The sequence below is a fragment of the Rattus norvegicus genome, chromosome 8, assembly GCF_021556685.1.
Source record: "Rattus norvegicus strain SHRSP/BbbUtx chromosome 8, alternate assembly SHRSP_T2T, whole genome shotgun sequence".
NCBI lineage: Eukaryota > Metazoa > Chordata > Mammalia > Rodentia > Muridae > Rattus > Rattus norvegicus.
In genome coordinates this window covers 50,626,649-50,641,811 of record NC_141541.1, presented here as the reverse complement: position 1 = coordinate 50,641,811, position 15,163 = coordinate 50,626,649, and the positions used below count along the sequence as shown (strand labels likewise).

Genomic DNA, 15,163 nt, shown 5'->3' with positions numbered 1-15,163 from the left:
ACTATGTGTGAGAAGAGGAGAGAACAGCCTGTGGGGGGGAAAAACATATTTGACAGAATATATCTTGTGGTTTTCTGTCTTTTTTCTTTCCTCCCTGCTGCAACAATTTACCTCATGATGTTTTTGCTCAGACTAATATTAAAGTAAGTTTGTATTCCTCAAGCATTCCCTGTCTGTTGTAGTAAGGTATTATTGGAATGTGCCAGAACTCAACCTGGGATTCACCATTTGGCCCATTTAACCCCCAAATGGGTAAATCTCATTTAAATAATTTCATGTTGGCTTCTTCAGGGAGGTTGGATTGATGTCTAAGATATAGCATGTTGACACACAGCTTTTGATTTATGAGATGCTTCCACACAGGCTCTGGTTGAGTGAAGCACTGCCAGGGACAGGTGAGATGGTTTTTAGTGTGTGGATCCGGAGGTTGGAACCCTGTAAGCCTGATCCTGAGTGCTGTTGCCAGCGCTGAAGCCAAGTTTCCTGTCTCCAAGTCCCAAATACTGTCAATTACTCATCCCACACTGTAGTATGTCTATCCGTCCCTTGTAAAGGTCATGCATAGATTAGGTGCTCATTCAAGGCTCTTTCCTATCTGAGGATTCAATCTGGGAGATCTATGAAGCCGTACAAGGTCACCAGCCAGCCTGAGTGCCTGATACTCCTTGGATAGGGAAGCTCCATGGTTTTTTCCTCTTCTTTGCTCTCAGCTAGAGTCTTTTCTCTCAAGAACAAATTAATAAAAGGGACTAATCAGAATGACAATGGCATCCATGGGCTCATATGTTTGAATACTTGGTCGTCATCTAGTAGAACTGTTTGGGAAGGATTAGGGGTACGGCCTTGTTGGAGTAGATGTGTCATTGGAGGTAGGATTGAGGTTTTAAAAGCTCAGTCTCCTCTCTCTCTCTCTCTCTCTCTCTCTCTCTCTCTCTCTCTCTCTCTCCCCCTCTCCTCCCTCTCCCTCTCCCTCTCTCCCCTCTGCCTGCAGATCAGGTTATAAAGATCTCAGCTACCCACCACGATGATCATGGACTAACCCTCTGAAACTATAATCAACTAAGTGCCTCCTTTTATAAGAGTTACCTTGCTTGCGGTATCCCTTCACAGCAACAGGGCAGTAATGAAGACAGGCAGTGATGAAAGAGTGTGAGAGAGAAATAAATGCCAACACAGAGTTAGTGCCTGGAACTTGCTGGATGTGTCATCTGTTTTCCAGGATGGTCTGTTTTGCCTCAGCAAGTCTGTCTAGGAACACGCAGAATAGCTCTAAGCCAGTCAGCGAGTCACTTCTAACTTAACAGTCTGTTCTAAGGAGGTTAAAATATGAATCGTGTCTAAGTCCCTAAAGCTGAGTAACTTGACAGCATGGTCCACCAATAGAAATATGGATCCCTGGATAGTCGTACTAACATTGGCTATATATGCACAGAGCACATCTCCCTCAGGAGCTCAGGTTGTTGTATCAGCATTGTTTTAGTAACAATCCCATTCATCCTTCATGTGCATCCTGGTGTTTTGCTTTTATGGAAGGAGAACAAAAAGATACCCAGAGATGCCTAGGACTGACCACTCAGTGAGTCAAGGTCAATGCTAAGATGGGAACCTGGGTGTCTCCAAGCCCGATCTACAAGCAGAGAAGTAAGAATAGGTCTGTCCATGTATGAGGTATGCTGACAACCAACTATCTCTGTGTTTTGTGAGGGGGGAGGTAGCTGCTTGCTTATTTCATCCTCCTGGGCTTAAAAGCAGAGTGCATGCCAGGCTTCACTCTACAAGACACCTACAGCAGATTAACCACATGAGCTTTTACACTCATATATAACTTCCTCTCCTAGGCTGAGTTACAGATAAGCTATTTCCTTCCATTTTCAACCTTAATGGATGTGTTATTGACCACCGACCATTCCTGGCAGTTGACTAACAAGAAACTATTTTGTCAACTGCTCTTACACTCTGTAGACACTTGAAAATACCCAGAACACATGGCATGGGTCATATGGCAACCCTTGGTCAGTGACATGCTGGGGAGGTGGGCCACAGGGAGGAGAGTTGATGTCACTGGTGCCATGTGTAGGGAAATGGCGCCCGAAGCACAGTGCCCTTCCACAGTTCCAAGAGCAGCTGCCTCCTGTCTGCTTCATTCTTTGGGACAGCTGAAGTGTAGCATAGTCCAAAGGATTAGGATCAGAGGCAGGCATAATGACACATGACTATAAACCCAGCATTCATGAGGCAGAGACAAGAGGATCATGTTTGAAGTCAGCTTGAGCTACACAGTGAATTCAAGTCCAGCCGAGACTACTTGTCTCCGTTAGCAAAACAATGGAATAGCAACAACAAATAGACCACTGGCTTCTGAGATCCCTCCTTTCAGGATGAAGGCTGGGTTGCCCTAACTGCTTCCCTTGAGAACCCTGGAGAGCCCTTCTGATTCATGTGCTGCAACCGCAGGACCTTGAAACATTAGGAAGAGTGGTTATGGCCAGATGACTGTCTCCTCCCTCAAGTATCTTCATCCTATGTCATTATGGGACAGAAAGTAGCACTGCTGGTCCACAAGGGGGCGGTGTCAGTATGAAAGGAAGACCCCTCTTCTGTCACAACCATCCTTTCTTTGATTCCTGTCTGTCATTAGGTAGAGAGAAGTGTGTGGGGACATGGACACACATGCGTGCACACACACACACACACACACACACACACACACACACACACACACTCCTTACTATATCTTCAATCTTCAAAATAACCCTACACAGTCAGATTTATTCTTACCCCCGAGTTACAAAGAGTACATAGATACCCAGGGGTTAAGTAGCTTGCTCCTCATAGTTGAGCTTGTATCTAACTAGAAACCCAACATACACCTGGACTCTCTGACTCCCGAGTCAGCATTTTTGTTTACCACTTATTCTGTGTTGTCTGGCTCTGGTGTCCTCGTGCATTTGGCTCCAGACTTCAGGAAGGGAAGTTCTTTCTTTCCATAATATCATCTTCTAACACATAGAAATCTGAATTAATAGATGTTTAAGAATAAAAAGCATTACTGACATATTTGATCCACTGACATGATTCAATTCAAACAACCGCCACAAAGCAGGACCATGGGCTAGTTGGTGACCAATCCTTTAGAGCTCTCTTATCACTAAAGATGCCAACTTGGGTGGGGTCAGACTGAAGCACTGTCCAAAAGCCAGGGCAACAACTTCTAATTTTCAATCTCACCAGCAGGACGTGGCCTGTCCTTGACCTCCATGGCACGGATTTACGACTATGGCTGTTTGGAGAGAGATGGATACATAAAGCATTACTTATCTACATTCAAAATGGTTGCCTTCACCTAAAGGCACTGGCCACACCTGCTGTCAGCAGCTATATTGATTGTATAAGTCAATACAAATGTTTATAAAACAACAGAGTCACAATAAGTGATGGCGAAGATAGATAAATGACATTCATGAGTACTTTAAGTGGGTGGGATCAGTAAATCGGGATTCTCTTGGCACCGGGTAGAAGGCCTGGGATTAATTAGGGAGTTTATTGGAGCAAGTTGCAAACATTAGGAGTTGAACAAGACTTGGTACAGCTGCCATGAGGATGGAGGGCGCAGCATGCCAGTGGCACAGCTTGATGAGTGATTACCAGGGAAATTGAAGCCATCACCAATGATCTGAGTGAGACACGGCTTTCCCGGGCCCCCGTTCTTCCGTCTGTCAGCATGGAAACTTGGCTATTGAGATCAAGAGCATGTAGTGCGGTACCAAGTTTCTCAGAAGAATCGCTGTCACTGCCACGCATCTTTTGGGTTCAGTAGAAACTGGTATTTTGAAAAATTATGCCTATGGCATGTGACCATAATTTGTTCCAAGTCCCGGGGACTAGGGTGTTCCTTGGGAAGGATGCAACCCCAAGCATCCACATAGGAAAAATGGTTGCCCTTCAGAATCTTCCAAGGAGCATGCTTGCTTTGCTCATCTCAACACTGTGGAGACCCAGATCTCCAATAACTGCCCAGACCTCACTCTTCTGGCTGGTGTCAGTCAATCATTGGTGAAATCAGAGGCTGCCTTGCCAGTGTGACAGACAGCTTTCTAGTGAGGCTATGTCTACATCTTGATTCTTGTTTGTGTGATGTCCCGCATCGTATAACCCAAGTCTCTAGGAGTTTTTCTCACAGCTCTGTATCATTTCTTATCACCCCAAACCAAATATGGCAGCTTTAAATAGTGCTGCCGTCTTCCTCAGGCTCACCGCTTGTGATACAATCGGGTATAGATTTCTGACATGGAATATCTAATGGGGCTTCAGATTCAGAAGGCAGCAATGAAAGATGTTTCCTGTCCCTGGCTGTCTCACACTTGAAAGACACAGAATAAAACAGTTTTAACAGGTCATATAGGACTCCCGCATGTTTATCTAGAGGCAGTCTGGAGCCAAGAGGGGACTTGAGAGTGAACCAAGCTGGTGATGTGCAGTAGGAGCATAGGCAAGATGGTCTTCTTTGAGTTCTGCATCGCCCGTGTGCATCTTTCTGTGTCTGCCACTGACTGACTGCTAGGGTGATGAATAAGACAGTCAGCCTGTGTAGACATTAGACTGAGCAACCAGGAACCCAGAGTCTGCTGCCCCTGAACCCCTTGTTTCTTGTTAGAGGATTTATGTAATGATGGGAGGAAACACACCCGTGATCTGGTCTCTGCCCTGTCCTCCTTCTCCTCCTTCTCCTCCTTCTCCTTCTCCTTCTCCTCCTTCTCCTTCTCCTTCTCCTCCTCCTCATCCTCTTCCTCCTCTTCCTCCTCCTCCTCCTCTTCCTGCTCTTCCTCCTCTTCTTTCTCCTCTTCCTCCTCCTCTTCTTCCTCTTCCTCCTCCCACTCCTCCTCCTCCTCCTCCTCCTGCTGCTCCTCCTCCTCTTCCTTTCCCTCAGTTACTGGCCTTTGCCTCTTGTTCAGGCTCATTTTCCCAACCAGCCTGTTGGAATCAAGCATTCGGTGAACATCAACCATTCATGTGCTGTGAGGAAATACACTTGGATTTCCCCTGGCCTGTGCTATACAGGGGAAGAAAATGATTTTCATCAAGGCCTCCTAAGAGGTTCTGGTCACATTGATGAAAGACGGCAGGTCCCAAGAATGACTGCCTATAACAGGGCAAGTGGTAAAGCATCTCTGTGTCCCTTTTGTGCCGGGGGAAAGTGAAATTCTTCCCTAGGGCATTGAGGATGTTCCTCCTGGTTCTCTGAGAGGAGATGAGAAGCCACCCAGAAAAGCTGGAGTCACTGGGGAATAAGGCTATGCAGGTACTGTGGGGTCACTCACACAAAGCTATGGGGGCAGTCACTGCATTACAAATAGTAGGTGCTATTATGTCTGATATAACCTGAAGTGTGAAAGCAGACCTTCTCATAGATTGGCTGAAGGTAATATTGACTTCTAGTTACATCCACAGACTTCCCGGATTCCTGAGATCGTAAAAGTTACAGCATTTCTGTTTCAAATGGCCCTTAGACAGCATCTAGCCTGGTGGTTTTGTAGTAAACAGAAGAAGTGAAGCTGACAGCAGAATGTGGCTGGGGAGAGCACACCCCATGTACATCAGCAACCACTGCTCAGTTCCTGTGCTGTCAGACCGTCTAGAGCAGTGGTTCTCAATCTTCCTAATGTTGCAACTCTGTAATACAGTTCTTCATGCCGCGGTGATCCCCACCACCACCATAAATTTATTTTTGTTGCTGCTTCCTAACTGTAATTTTGCTACTGTTGTGAATTGTAATGTAAATACCCATGTTTTGTGATAGTCTCGGGCAATCCCTGCGAAAGAGTCCTTTGGTCCCCCAGAGGGTTCGTGACCCACAGGTTGAGACGGGGTATTCATTCTGATGGAGGGTGTTTGTTTCCTTTAGAAAGATAGGAACATAGATGTGCGCATGCGCTCTCTTTAATGGAAAATCAAACACTGTATGGTAATGAAGCAAACTGCAGCTTTCAGAGAGTGGGTCTGATCTAGCCCCGCTCTGGCTGAGGCCAGAAGGGATCCAGGACTTGCACAGGACCACACAGCTGAAAAGGCAGCAGCAGACACCTTGACACAGTTTTTCACGTTCTGTTCTGCTCTTCTTGTGAGGCATGATGGGGACTTCGTGTTCATTTTCCCTTCCTGGCTCCAACCTTAGGAGTAGCAAGCACATGGTGGCGTGAGGGGACAGGATGGCGACTTCGAGTTACAAGACTTGTCTCTAAGTCTTCCGTTTGCCACAGTGTGACTTTGGGAGCCTCTCTCGGGCTTTGGTTTCTTCACTGGGAAAACGAACGTAATCGGCTGAGGGGCCCTCAGGGCTTCGGCTCCATTGTCTAAGGACACTGTGCGGAGCGGAAAGCCAAGCAAAGCTGCCATATTAGCACTCTCAGGAGAAGGATGCAGATGTTAAAGAGGGGGTGCTGAGGTCAGACCCTGGTACAGAACCTTCACCTCACGGGTTCTCCTGAGCCCCAAGGCAGTACGTCACAGGTGTCAAGAGCTGGCAGATTTGCTCAGCGCAAAGCCCTGTCACCCCAGGAAAAGACAGGCCCACACTGCTGTTTGTTTCCTCTGTAGATCAGGATGGGCAAGGTGTTCAGTGCAGCCCTGACTACGCCATCATCCCTGGCATTGTTAGAATCACCCAGAGTCTCCCCAAAATGCTAGGTCCAAGCCAACACTCATGCCCTGCCCTGCCCAAAGCCATTTTGACTATGTATAGTAAATCTTGTCTTCATCTCCATTTTCAGGGACGCAGACCGGGCTATTTCTCCTTTCTGGACCCCTTTTCTCCAGGAGTCTGGCTCTTCATGCTTCTAGCTTATCTGGCTGTCAGCTGTGTCCTCTTCCTGGTGGCTCGGTACTCTTCCCCTCCCCTTCCCTTCCCCATCCCTTCCCTTCCCTTCCCTTCCCTTCCCTTCCCTTCCCTTCCCGTCCCTGTCCTTACACCACCACCTCGTGTCCACTCTGGGTACTGCATGGGGTAGGAGTGGGAGGAGGAGAGGATGGTTTAGAAGACCTTGGTGCCAAATAGAGATGGCAGAGGGACTGGGGGCCTGAAATGCTCTCTGCCCAGCTGTCAACCTCACACTGCCCGTCCATCTGTCCGTGCATGTGTTCCCTACCATGCACAGCACAGGCAGGTTTGTTTGTCTGGATTTGCTTTTGTATTCTGGCCTCCTGCATCCTTGCCACCCGCCCCAACTTGGATAGGAGTTTTGGGGAAGAGAGGAGAGGAGGGGGTGGCAGGAAGATGGCTCTAATTAAACATGGTGCATTTGGTATCCTGGCATTTATCTTTGCCATGATCTGCCCTAAAGTCCTGAATGACAAGAAATGGAGCCTGCAAATCCAGACCGAGTGGAGGGTGGCTGAGGGGGACCAGAGGCCACAGTGACACAGGCCAGGGAGAATGCATCCTCTGCAGAGTCTGGCTCTCCCTCTGAAAACACAGCTGTCTTGTCAAACAAAACCACAGAGGGTAGCAGGCAACAACAGGGTACATTTGTGCCCAGTATTGAGTTGGGAAAAATGGTCAGAGTTAGGGGCCAAGGGAAAATTAGCCTTCCTTTGTTCCCAAAAGCCAGGAACTGGTCCTGGTCCTGTGGAAGGACTCCAGGGTATCCCTAAGCTGTAAACTCTCTAAGACTGTACTATGTAGAGGGGGTTGTTTGCCCCTGAGCTAAGGTAGCCTGAACTTCAGGACAAGCCATCTTCCACCCACCCAAGTCCTCACCACCAACTCAGCCCTCAGTTTACCACAGGGAAGAATGGGAATGGAATGGAAATGGAGAATAGCTTAGAATGAGCTAGAAATCCAACAGAGGCTCTGCTGCCAGTGACTTCACCTTGTCTCCAGACCACAGCATCAGGGCCAGATGATCCTTTGGCCCATACTCTATCTCTCTGAGGGGGGTCTTCCCGGGGTTGTGTTCCCTCTATGAATTGGAGACCCTGTGCTTTTTCCACTCAAGAAAGGCAACAGGAATGTATTGAGTCTTACATGTCCCCAGTGTGCCTCTTCTCGTAGTGATCAAAGGTAAAATCAAACAGCCTTTGTGGCCACCTAGTAGTCTTCAAAGGCACGGAGTTTTGCTCCTGTGCACCACCCACCCCCCCTTGGCTCCATAGGCATTGCCACTGTCAAGTATCTGTTGTCAGTGACAGCTGGCGAGGTGCGGGAGCTCACATGCTGTCTGACACTTCTGCTCTCCACTTCGCAGCGCTGTCTGCTGCTGTGTTTAGGAAGCTGTCTGTGAGATCCAGGCTCCGAGGCTCTGAGATTCTCTTTGGCCCCCTGTGGCTGAGCCTGTATGTGTGGACAGTTGGTTCTTGTGGAGTCTGCATGGCTTTCAAGTCTCCTCTAAGGCTCTGCAAAGGGTCTCAGGGCTTTGTTACTGTATCAACACCCAAGGTGGGGGGGGTTCACCTCAAGCTGCCCTGATAGGCTCTGCATCCTCCTTTGTGGCCACCACACACACATACTGTCCCAAATATGCCATTAGCAAATAATAATAACAATATAATAATAACAACACAATAATGACAATAAAAACAACAACAAAAGAAAATGTGTTGTTCTATTGAGGTAGGAGGCTGAGGCAGAAGGACTGGAATGCATTTGAGTCTAACCTGGGCTATGTAGTAAGCTCCAGACCAGCCTGGGCTAGAGTGAGACCCTGTCTCAAAACATGAAATCAAAAGGCATTAAAGGACTAATCATATGGCTGCATATTTGTATATTATGCAAACCTGGGATGTTCTGCTTTAAGGCAACGGTTGGCACACGGGTTCCACGGAGTGCAAAGACTCCTGGGAGCCTTCAGACACATGTGGGCATTGAGAACTCTGAAGCCTCAGTTCAGACAGGTTGTATTTCCATCTTCGGATGCAGTAGTTCTGGGTGAGATTTTAGAACAGGGAAATTAAACTTCAGGCAGCCTCCCCTAAGCCAGCTCTCATCAGAGGTACCTCACAGAGGGGAGGGGGGTGCTAATACTTGTACCTCTGTGTCTGATAAGAGGGAGTCAGTGGCTGTCAGTGTGGATGCGGACCTAGGGCCCTCCACACCACTCAGAACCTTACATGTTTTTCGTCTTCCTGCAGCCCATAGGCTTGTCTCAAGGGGCTTTTTAAAACGAGCCTTCCTGACAGTTCTGATGGAGCCAGGGTTTAGAGCTATGGATCTAGGGTGAGAGGTTTTAAGCTTTGGCTCTATGGGACCCTGGGAACATTTCCTTTTCTCCTTGAGAATTTATCATGAAACAGCAAGGACCCTTCCAGGCTACCCACCCCTGACGCTGCTCCCACCTTTCTGGCAAAGCCATCACTTCTAGTCATTTTAAATATTGGAGCTGACACTTGAGTTTACTTAAGTCTGCAAATAAATGTATTTATTTGAAGGATTAAATAAAAATTGTTTCAGGAGCATCAACCTCTCAAACTTTTGAAGAGAGTGAGTTCAACCCACCTCACCCCCATGGGAAAGAGAAATCCAAGAATCCAAGTATAGCAGAGGGAAGTAATGGATCCCGTCACACAGTTACAGCCAGCAAGATGAGTAGCGCTACTCTCCAGCACCCCATGTCTACCCCTCCTTACCCCGGGAATGTGGTCTTCTCTCCTGCAGGTTAACTCCTTATGAGTGGTACAGTCCACATCCTTGTGCACAGGGCCGGTGTAATCTCCTGGTCAACCAGTACTCTCTGGGCAACAGCCTCTGGTTTCCAGTGGGAGGCTTCATGCAGCAAGGCTCCACCATCGCCCCGCGGGCTTTGTCCACACGCTGCGTCAGTGGTGTCTGGTAAGGCCTGGCAGCAGACCCAGGACCAGGGGATTGGACTAAATAGAGACCCGAGACCTGGTGGTGCTGGTGTATGCCCTTAGTCCTAGAGCTATGAGTGTGAAGCCAGCCTGGTCTACAAAAGGAGTTCCAGGACAGCCAGCGCTACACAGAGAAACAGACCAGCCCTTTCTGATGACAAGGAGAGGAACCAGGAAAATTTGTCTCATCAGGCAGACCCTAGCAGGGAGCTATCTGTCTGTCTGTCTGTCTGTCTTCTTTCTTTCTTTCTTTCTTTCTTTCTTTCTTTCTTTCTTTTTTTTTTTTTTTTTCGGAGCTGGGGACCGAACCCAGGGCCTTGCGCTTGCTAGGCAAGTGCTCTACCACTGAGCTAAATCCCCAACCCCTGGAGCTATCTGTCTTAACCATTCAGAGGTTGATGGGCAGTATAGATGTGGGAGGTGGGGTAAGAGGGGATGAAGGTTCAATACTATTTACTCTCTCCTAGCACCTAGCCCTGTCTCTGGGGTCTGGGTACAGAGGAGAACCAAGACAGGAGAAGGAAGGAAGGAAGGAAGGAAGGAAGGAAGGAAGGAAGGAAGGAAGGAAGGAAAAATGCAAAACAGAAAGAAAGAAAGAACGAAAAAAGAAAGAATGAATGAAAAAAGAAAAGAAAGAAAGAAAGAAGGAAAGAAAGAAAGAAAGAAAGAAAGAGCCTTGATGGCCTATAGCAAAATGACCTCTTGACCTGAAAAATTACTGTGATTGAATGGCTTGGCCAAGAGAGAGCATATGCAGATTTATGCAAATAAACATGCTGTAAAGCCCCTGCTGGAAAAGACTCCCCTGCTCTCCCCTTCCAGCTTCCCTAGCCTCTGTCTTCCTGGTTAGCCAGTACTCCTCCCCGATCAACCGGTACTCCTTGGGCAACTGGTATTCCCTGGTCAACCAGTACTCCCTGGGCAAACAATACTCCCTGGTTTTCAGTTGGAGGCTTCATACATCAAGGCTCCACCATCGCACCTTGAGCCTTGTCCACCTGCTCCTGACTCTGTGAGGTTGGCCTGTCTCTCTCAGGAGCTACAGAAATGGTTAAGCTATTAGATTCTCTGACGGGCAAAAGATTCAACATAGGAAAGTTCTTTGAAAACTTACAGAAGCTATGTAGAAACTAGGGAAATGAATACCATATGCAGTTAGATAGTCAAGTTTGCAAATACAAGTATTGGATCCTCTCTTAGCAATCTACAATAGGTTTGACTGTGGTAGAAATTAAGAAATTACAGCCTCAGTTCCCCTGTCTCCTCCTCAGCCTGTTTAAGCCAAAGGAAAAGGAGATATTTCTGTCCTCGATTACTATTGCCTGGGTCACACAGTTGTTCTAGAAGCAGGTATAAGAGTTATTTCAGGAGCTGGGCTGGCAGCTGAGACAATGAAACCACTTTCTCTCTAGGGCTTTTATTTGCCCTCCTAGGGCAAATATGGCAGGATTTAAGCCACTTGGGCAAGATGCTTGCCTGCTCCCAGGCATTACTGAGAAGTTACTGAATAGATTAACACATAGAACTGGGCTCTGTGTCCCCCAAGAAGAGTATACTGTCTCAGCAGAGACAGCCATAAAACTCCCTCCAAGCCTGGAAAGTTAGGCAGAAGCCTTGAAAGAGGAACATCCAAGGGTGTTCATTTCGTTCCTTTGGGTTTTTCCTTCCAAAGGGTGCTCATCATCACTGATGTGCCTGGGGCGGTGTTCCTTGCCTGTTGCTTCTACCTCAGACTCCCCACTGCATTCCTCCGGAGAGTTTTAGAAGCCCACATCCTGCAGGGTGTTGCTCTAAATAGCAGGCCTAGATGACTGATGGTGTTCCAGAGCACGTTGGGAGAGGAACTCTGCAACAAAGAGCTGCCATGAGAGACCTTTACCAGCCCCCGTCCACAGTTATCAGCATGTGTCTCTGCCTCTTGAGTCCTTAGATTATTAAAATCAAGGTTTAGTTAGTCCCCTGGGAGAGTGGGAGATCAGAAGACAGGGCCACCATGACCTGCCCTGGCCTCCCAGACAGAACAAAGGGCAGAAAATGTCACATTGCTCAGAAGAACACACACTTTACCACTGCTAACGTCCTCAGAAGCAGCGACACAGGCCCACCAACTCCTTGGCCTAGCTTGGCCTGCACTGGGTCGATTGAGCTGCCTGACATCTTGCCCTTATGAGCGTGTCCCTAAACACCTACATGTCACCCAGGAAAGACCAGGCACCAGAGTATGGCCATGAGCCTGAGAGAAGTTCCTAGACAGCTCTGAGGCCATGTCTACATTCAAGTTACATTAACTCTGCTTCTCCTCAGTGTATCTAGGCTGCTGCCTCGGGCCTGCCCCTAGGGGTGGTCACAGCATAAAGAGCTGAAGGGAGTTTGCAGAGAGTGTGTCCCCAGCAGGGAGGGAAGCCTGTCACTTAGAGGTCACTACTTGTGAAAGCACCAGGGAAGTACCAGATAATTTTTTACCCCCTCGCCAGCCTGGAGGCCTCTCCAAGTTTCTCTAGCTCTCGTACTCATCTAGTTCATTCTAGATTGCTGATCACAAATGACATAGCACCTCATTTGTGGTTGCCAGGACCCAGAGATATGTAGAGCAGATATTATTATCTCCATTTATTAGATAAATAAACCCCGGAAAAACCAAGAACTTTCCTTGCTATCTTGGTGACCAGAACAACAAAAAAACCAAAAAACAAAAAACAAAATAAAAAAAAAATCCAAACCCAAATAAAACAGTCCACCTCCCCTGTGGTCTAACATATAAAAGTCCATTGAGTTGGTGGATGGCCCTGTTGTGTGTCCCTAGGCAGACATCCAGCTGGAGTTCTTGGTAACCTTACAAAAGGGACAATGGGATTTCTTGGTTTTGGAAATCCACCTGGCAGCTGCCAGCTGCCGAGTCCCGTAACAAACGCTATGCATTAACATAGCAGTGTCTGCACACTGGGTAAACCCTTGTGAATACGTACGCCGCTGATCCAGAGTTGGTGATTCTCCAGCCTGATTCTCGGTGCTTAGATCTGTGTCTGAGCCCCCGACACACAAGGAGGTACTGATGTAGATCCAGCCTAATGAGCAGATGGGAAAAGCCTGCTTAACCTACCAGACTGAACACACTGCCGTTTGGCATAGATGCTGCCTGCATTGCAGAATTATTCAGATTTCAAATGAAATTTCTAGCGGCTCCATCAAACAGTCTCCTATGTCTGAAGCAGCTTGTCCATTGTCAGAGGATTTTCCAATCAACTTCTCAGCAGTCCAAAGATACTTTTCACGAGTTCGTCTTCACTGAAGACTTTCTGGTCGTAGACGTGGCTGCGTACAACTGTATCAGTATTTATCAAGGTACTTCCCAGAGCCTCTCTCTGCTTCCTGCAGCAGTCGGATGTGAGCTGGCCTCCCTGAGTTGGAGGGATTAGCTGAGGTAGTAGTGGATGTTGCTCACGTTAGGCATTCAGTCCCCGGCAGTGCGCGGCTCTGAGCGAAGCCCTCATTTCATTCACTGGCTCATCTCCGAGGGTCCCCAGACCCTCATGTGCATGGACCATACCTCCTTTGACTAACAAGTAATCACGTTTCAGAAATAAGGGGGAAAAAACCCACAGCCGATTACCAGGTAGCATTCACAAATTCAGTCCAATGTTCAGACATTGTACATCCTGCATCCTTCCCCTCCCCACCCTGAGCTGACACCTCTTTCAAAGAAAGATAACTTGCTCTCTCCTGCATCGTAGCAGGACTGGTCTCAGGAGCCTAAGCCTCCTGGTAATGGCAGGGCAATGGAGCCTCTCTGGTGTCTTCTTGCCTAGGTGGGCCTTCACGTTGATCATCATCTCATCGTACACAGCCAACCTGGCAGCCTTCCTGACGGTGCAGCGCATGGAAGTGCCCATCGAGTCTGTGGATGACCTGGCTGACCAGACCGCCATTGAGTATGGCACGATTCACGGAGGCTCCAGCATGACCTTCTTCCAAGTAAATACCACATGGCTGCTCACCAGGGTGGGGGAGGGCAGAAGGAAGCTGAAATGCACGCGCATTCAAGATCAGAACATCGCTGCCCACCTCATTCCCTCTTTTGAGCATCTACCTTAGCGGTCTTCTCGGGGCCTAGTTTTTCTCCTGTTCCAAAAAGATTTCCCCAGAATGAGGTCCCAGGAGGATCCTGTGTGAATCTCAACCTATCCCATGTTGTTGTGCATGAGTAGCTGGTAGTGCTCGAGATGGTTTTAGAAGTAATGTGATGAACCCTTCTAAATTTATAATGGTTCTGTGTTTGTTTTATGGGCTCTATATGCTGTGCATCAAGCTCTCAGTCTTGTTTACATCGCTGCACTGGATGGAGCCGATACGCTCATTTAAAATTTAAAAAGCGAGTTGGATTTCGTACTTAGTACTTAGACAAAGCGAGATTAAAATAAATACGGGGCTGGGGGTGGCTCTGTGGGTAAAAATGCTTGCCGTGCAAGCACGGAAGCTTGAGTTTGGGTCCCTAGCTATGCACATAAAAAGCGGGTGTGGTCATTCGCACTGTAACCCAGTGCTGGAGGTGGAGTGGAAACAAAGACAAGTAGTAGCCAGAACTTGCTTGCCAGCAGTATAGCCGATTAGTCAGCGGGCTCCAGGCTCAGTGAGGAGACCCTGGCGTCAAAAAAACAAGGTGGAGAACATAAAAGAAGACACCACAAATCCACCCGTGCATGCATATCTATGTACAAACATAAACACGTGCACCCGGGCATGCACACTCTAGTGAAAATAATGTGCCTATGACCAACGTCTAAGAAATACAAATGAAGGTGGCCTGGTCATTTCTCCTAGACTTAATGGTTTTTCTGGAGCAGACACGTTTGGGTTCTTTGGGATATCGCCTTGTCTCAGGAGAAGCCCCCGCCATAGTATAGTGTTCAATGACAGCCAAGCTGATTGATCACCAGGGCTGACAGAAGCAGCCGCACAGAAGAGCAGTTTTCCTGTGCCTCGAGAGCTCCAGGGAAGAGTTTCCCTGGGGGCTCTCGGTGTCTAACCAACTAACATCCAAGAAGCTTGTTTTCACAGGAGATAGGCCCAAGGCCTGCTGTCTGTTTTCCATAGGAATCTCTCTCTGTGCCTGTTGGCATAGAGACAGGGAAAGCTTTGTACAAATAGAGTTTGGATGGACCCCCAGAATTCTGTCTTGTAATTATAGGTAAAACGGCAGCCAGACTTGGGTTGTGGAATTGATACATTGGTTTAGGGCAGGTAGGAGACATCCACACTGTTTCTTAAGGACTATCTCTTTATAAGTCCCAAATGAACCTGCATGCACTGTCCCAAATGGAGGGAC

At 47.9% G+C, this 15,163-nt stretch overlaps 1 protein-coding gene across 4 annotated transcripts in view; it reads left to right on the top strand.

Moving 5' to 3' along the window:
- The window catches only part of Grik4 (glutamate ionotropic receptor kainate type subunit 4), a 432,817-nt gene that overhangs the window by 394,056 nt on the left and 23,598 nt on the right, over positions 1-15,163 (top strand). For all 4 annotated transcript variants that reach the window (NM_012572.3, XM_087560413.1, XM_087560412.1 and 1 more), the window contains 3 exon segments: positions 6,768-6,877; positions 9,647-9,820; positions 13,647-13,812. In NM_012572.3, coding sequence (NP_036704.1) covers positions 6,768-6,877; positions 9,647-9,820; positions 13,647-13,812 — 450 coding nt within the window.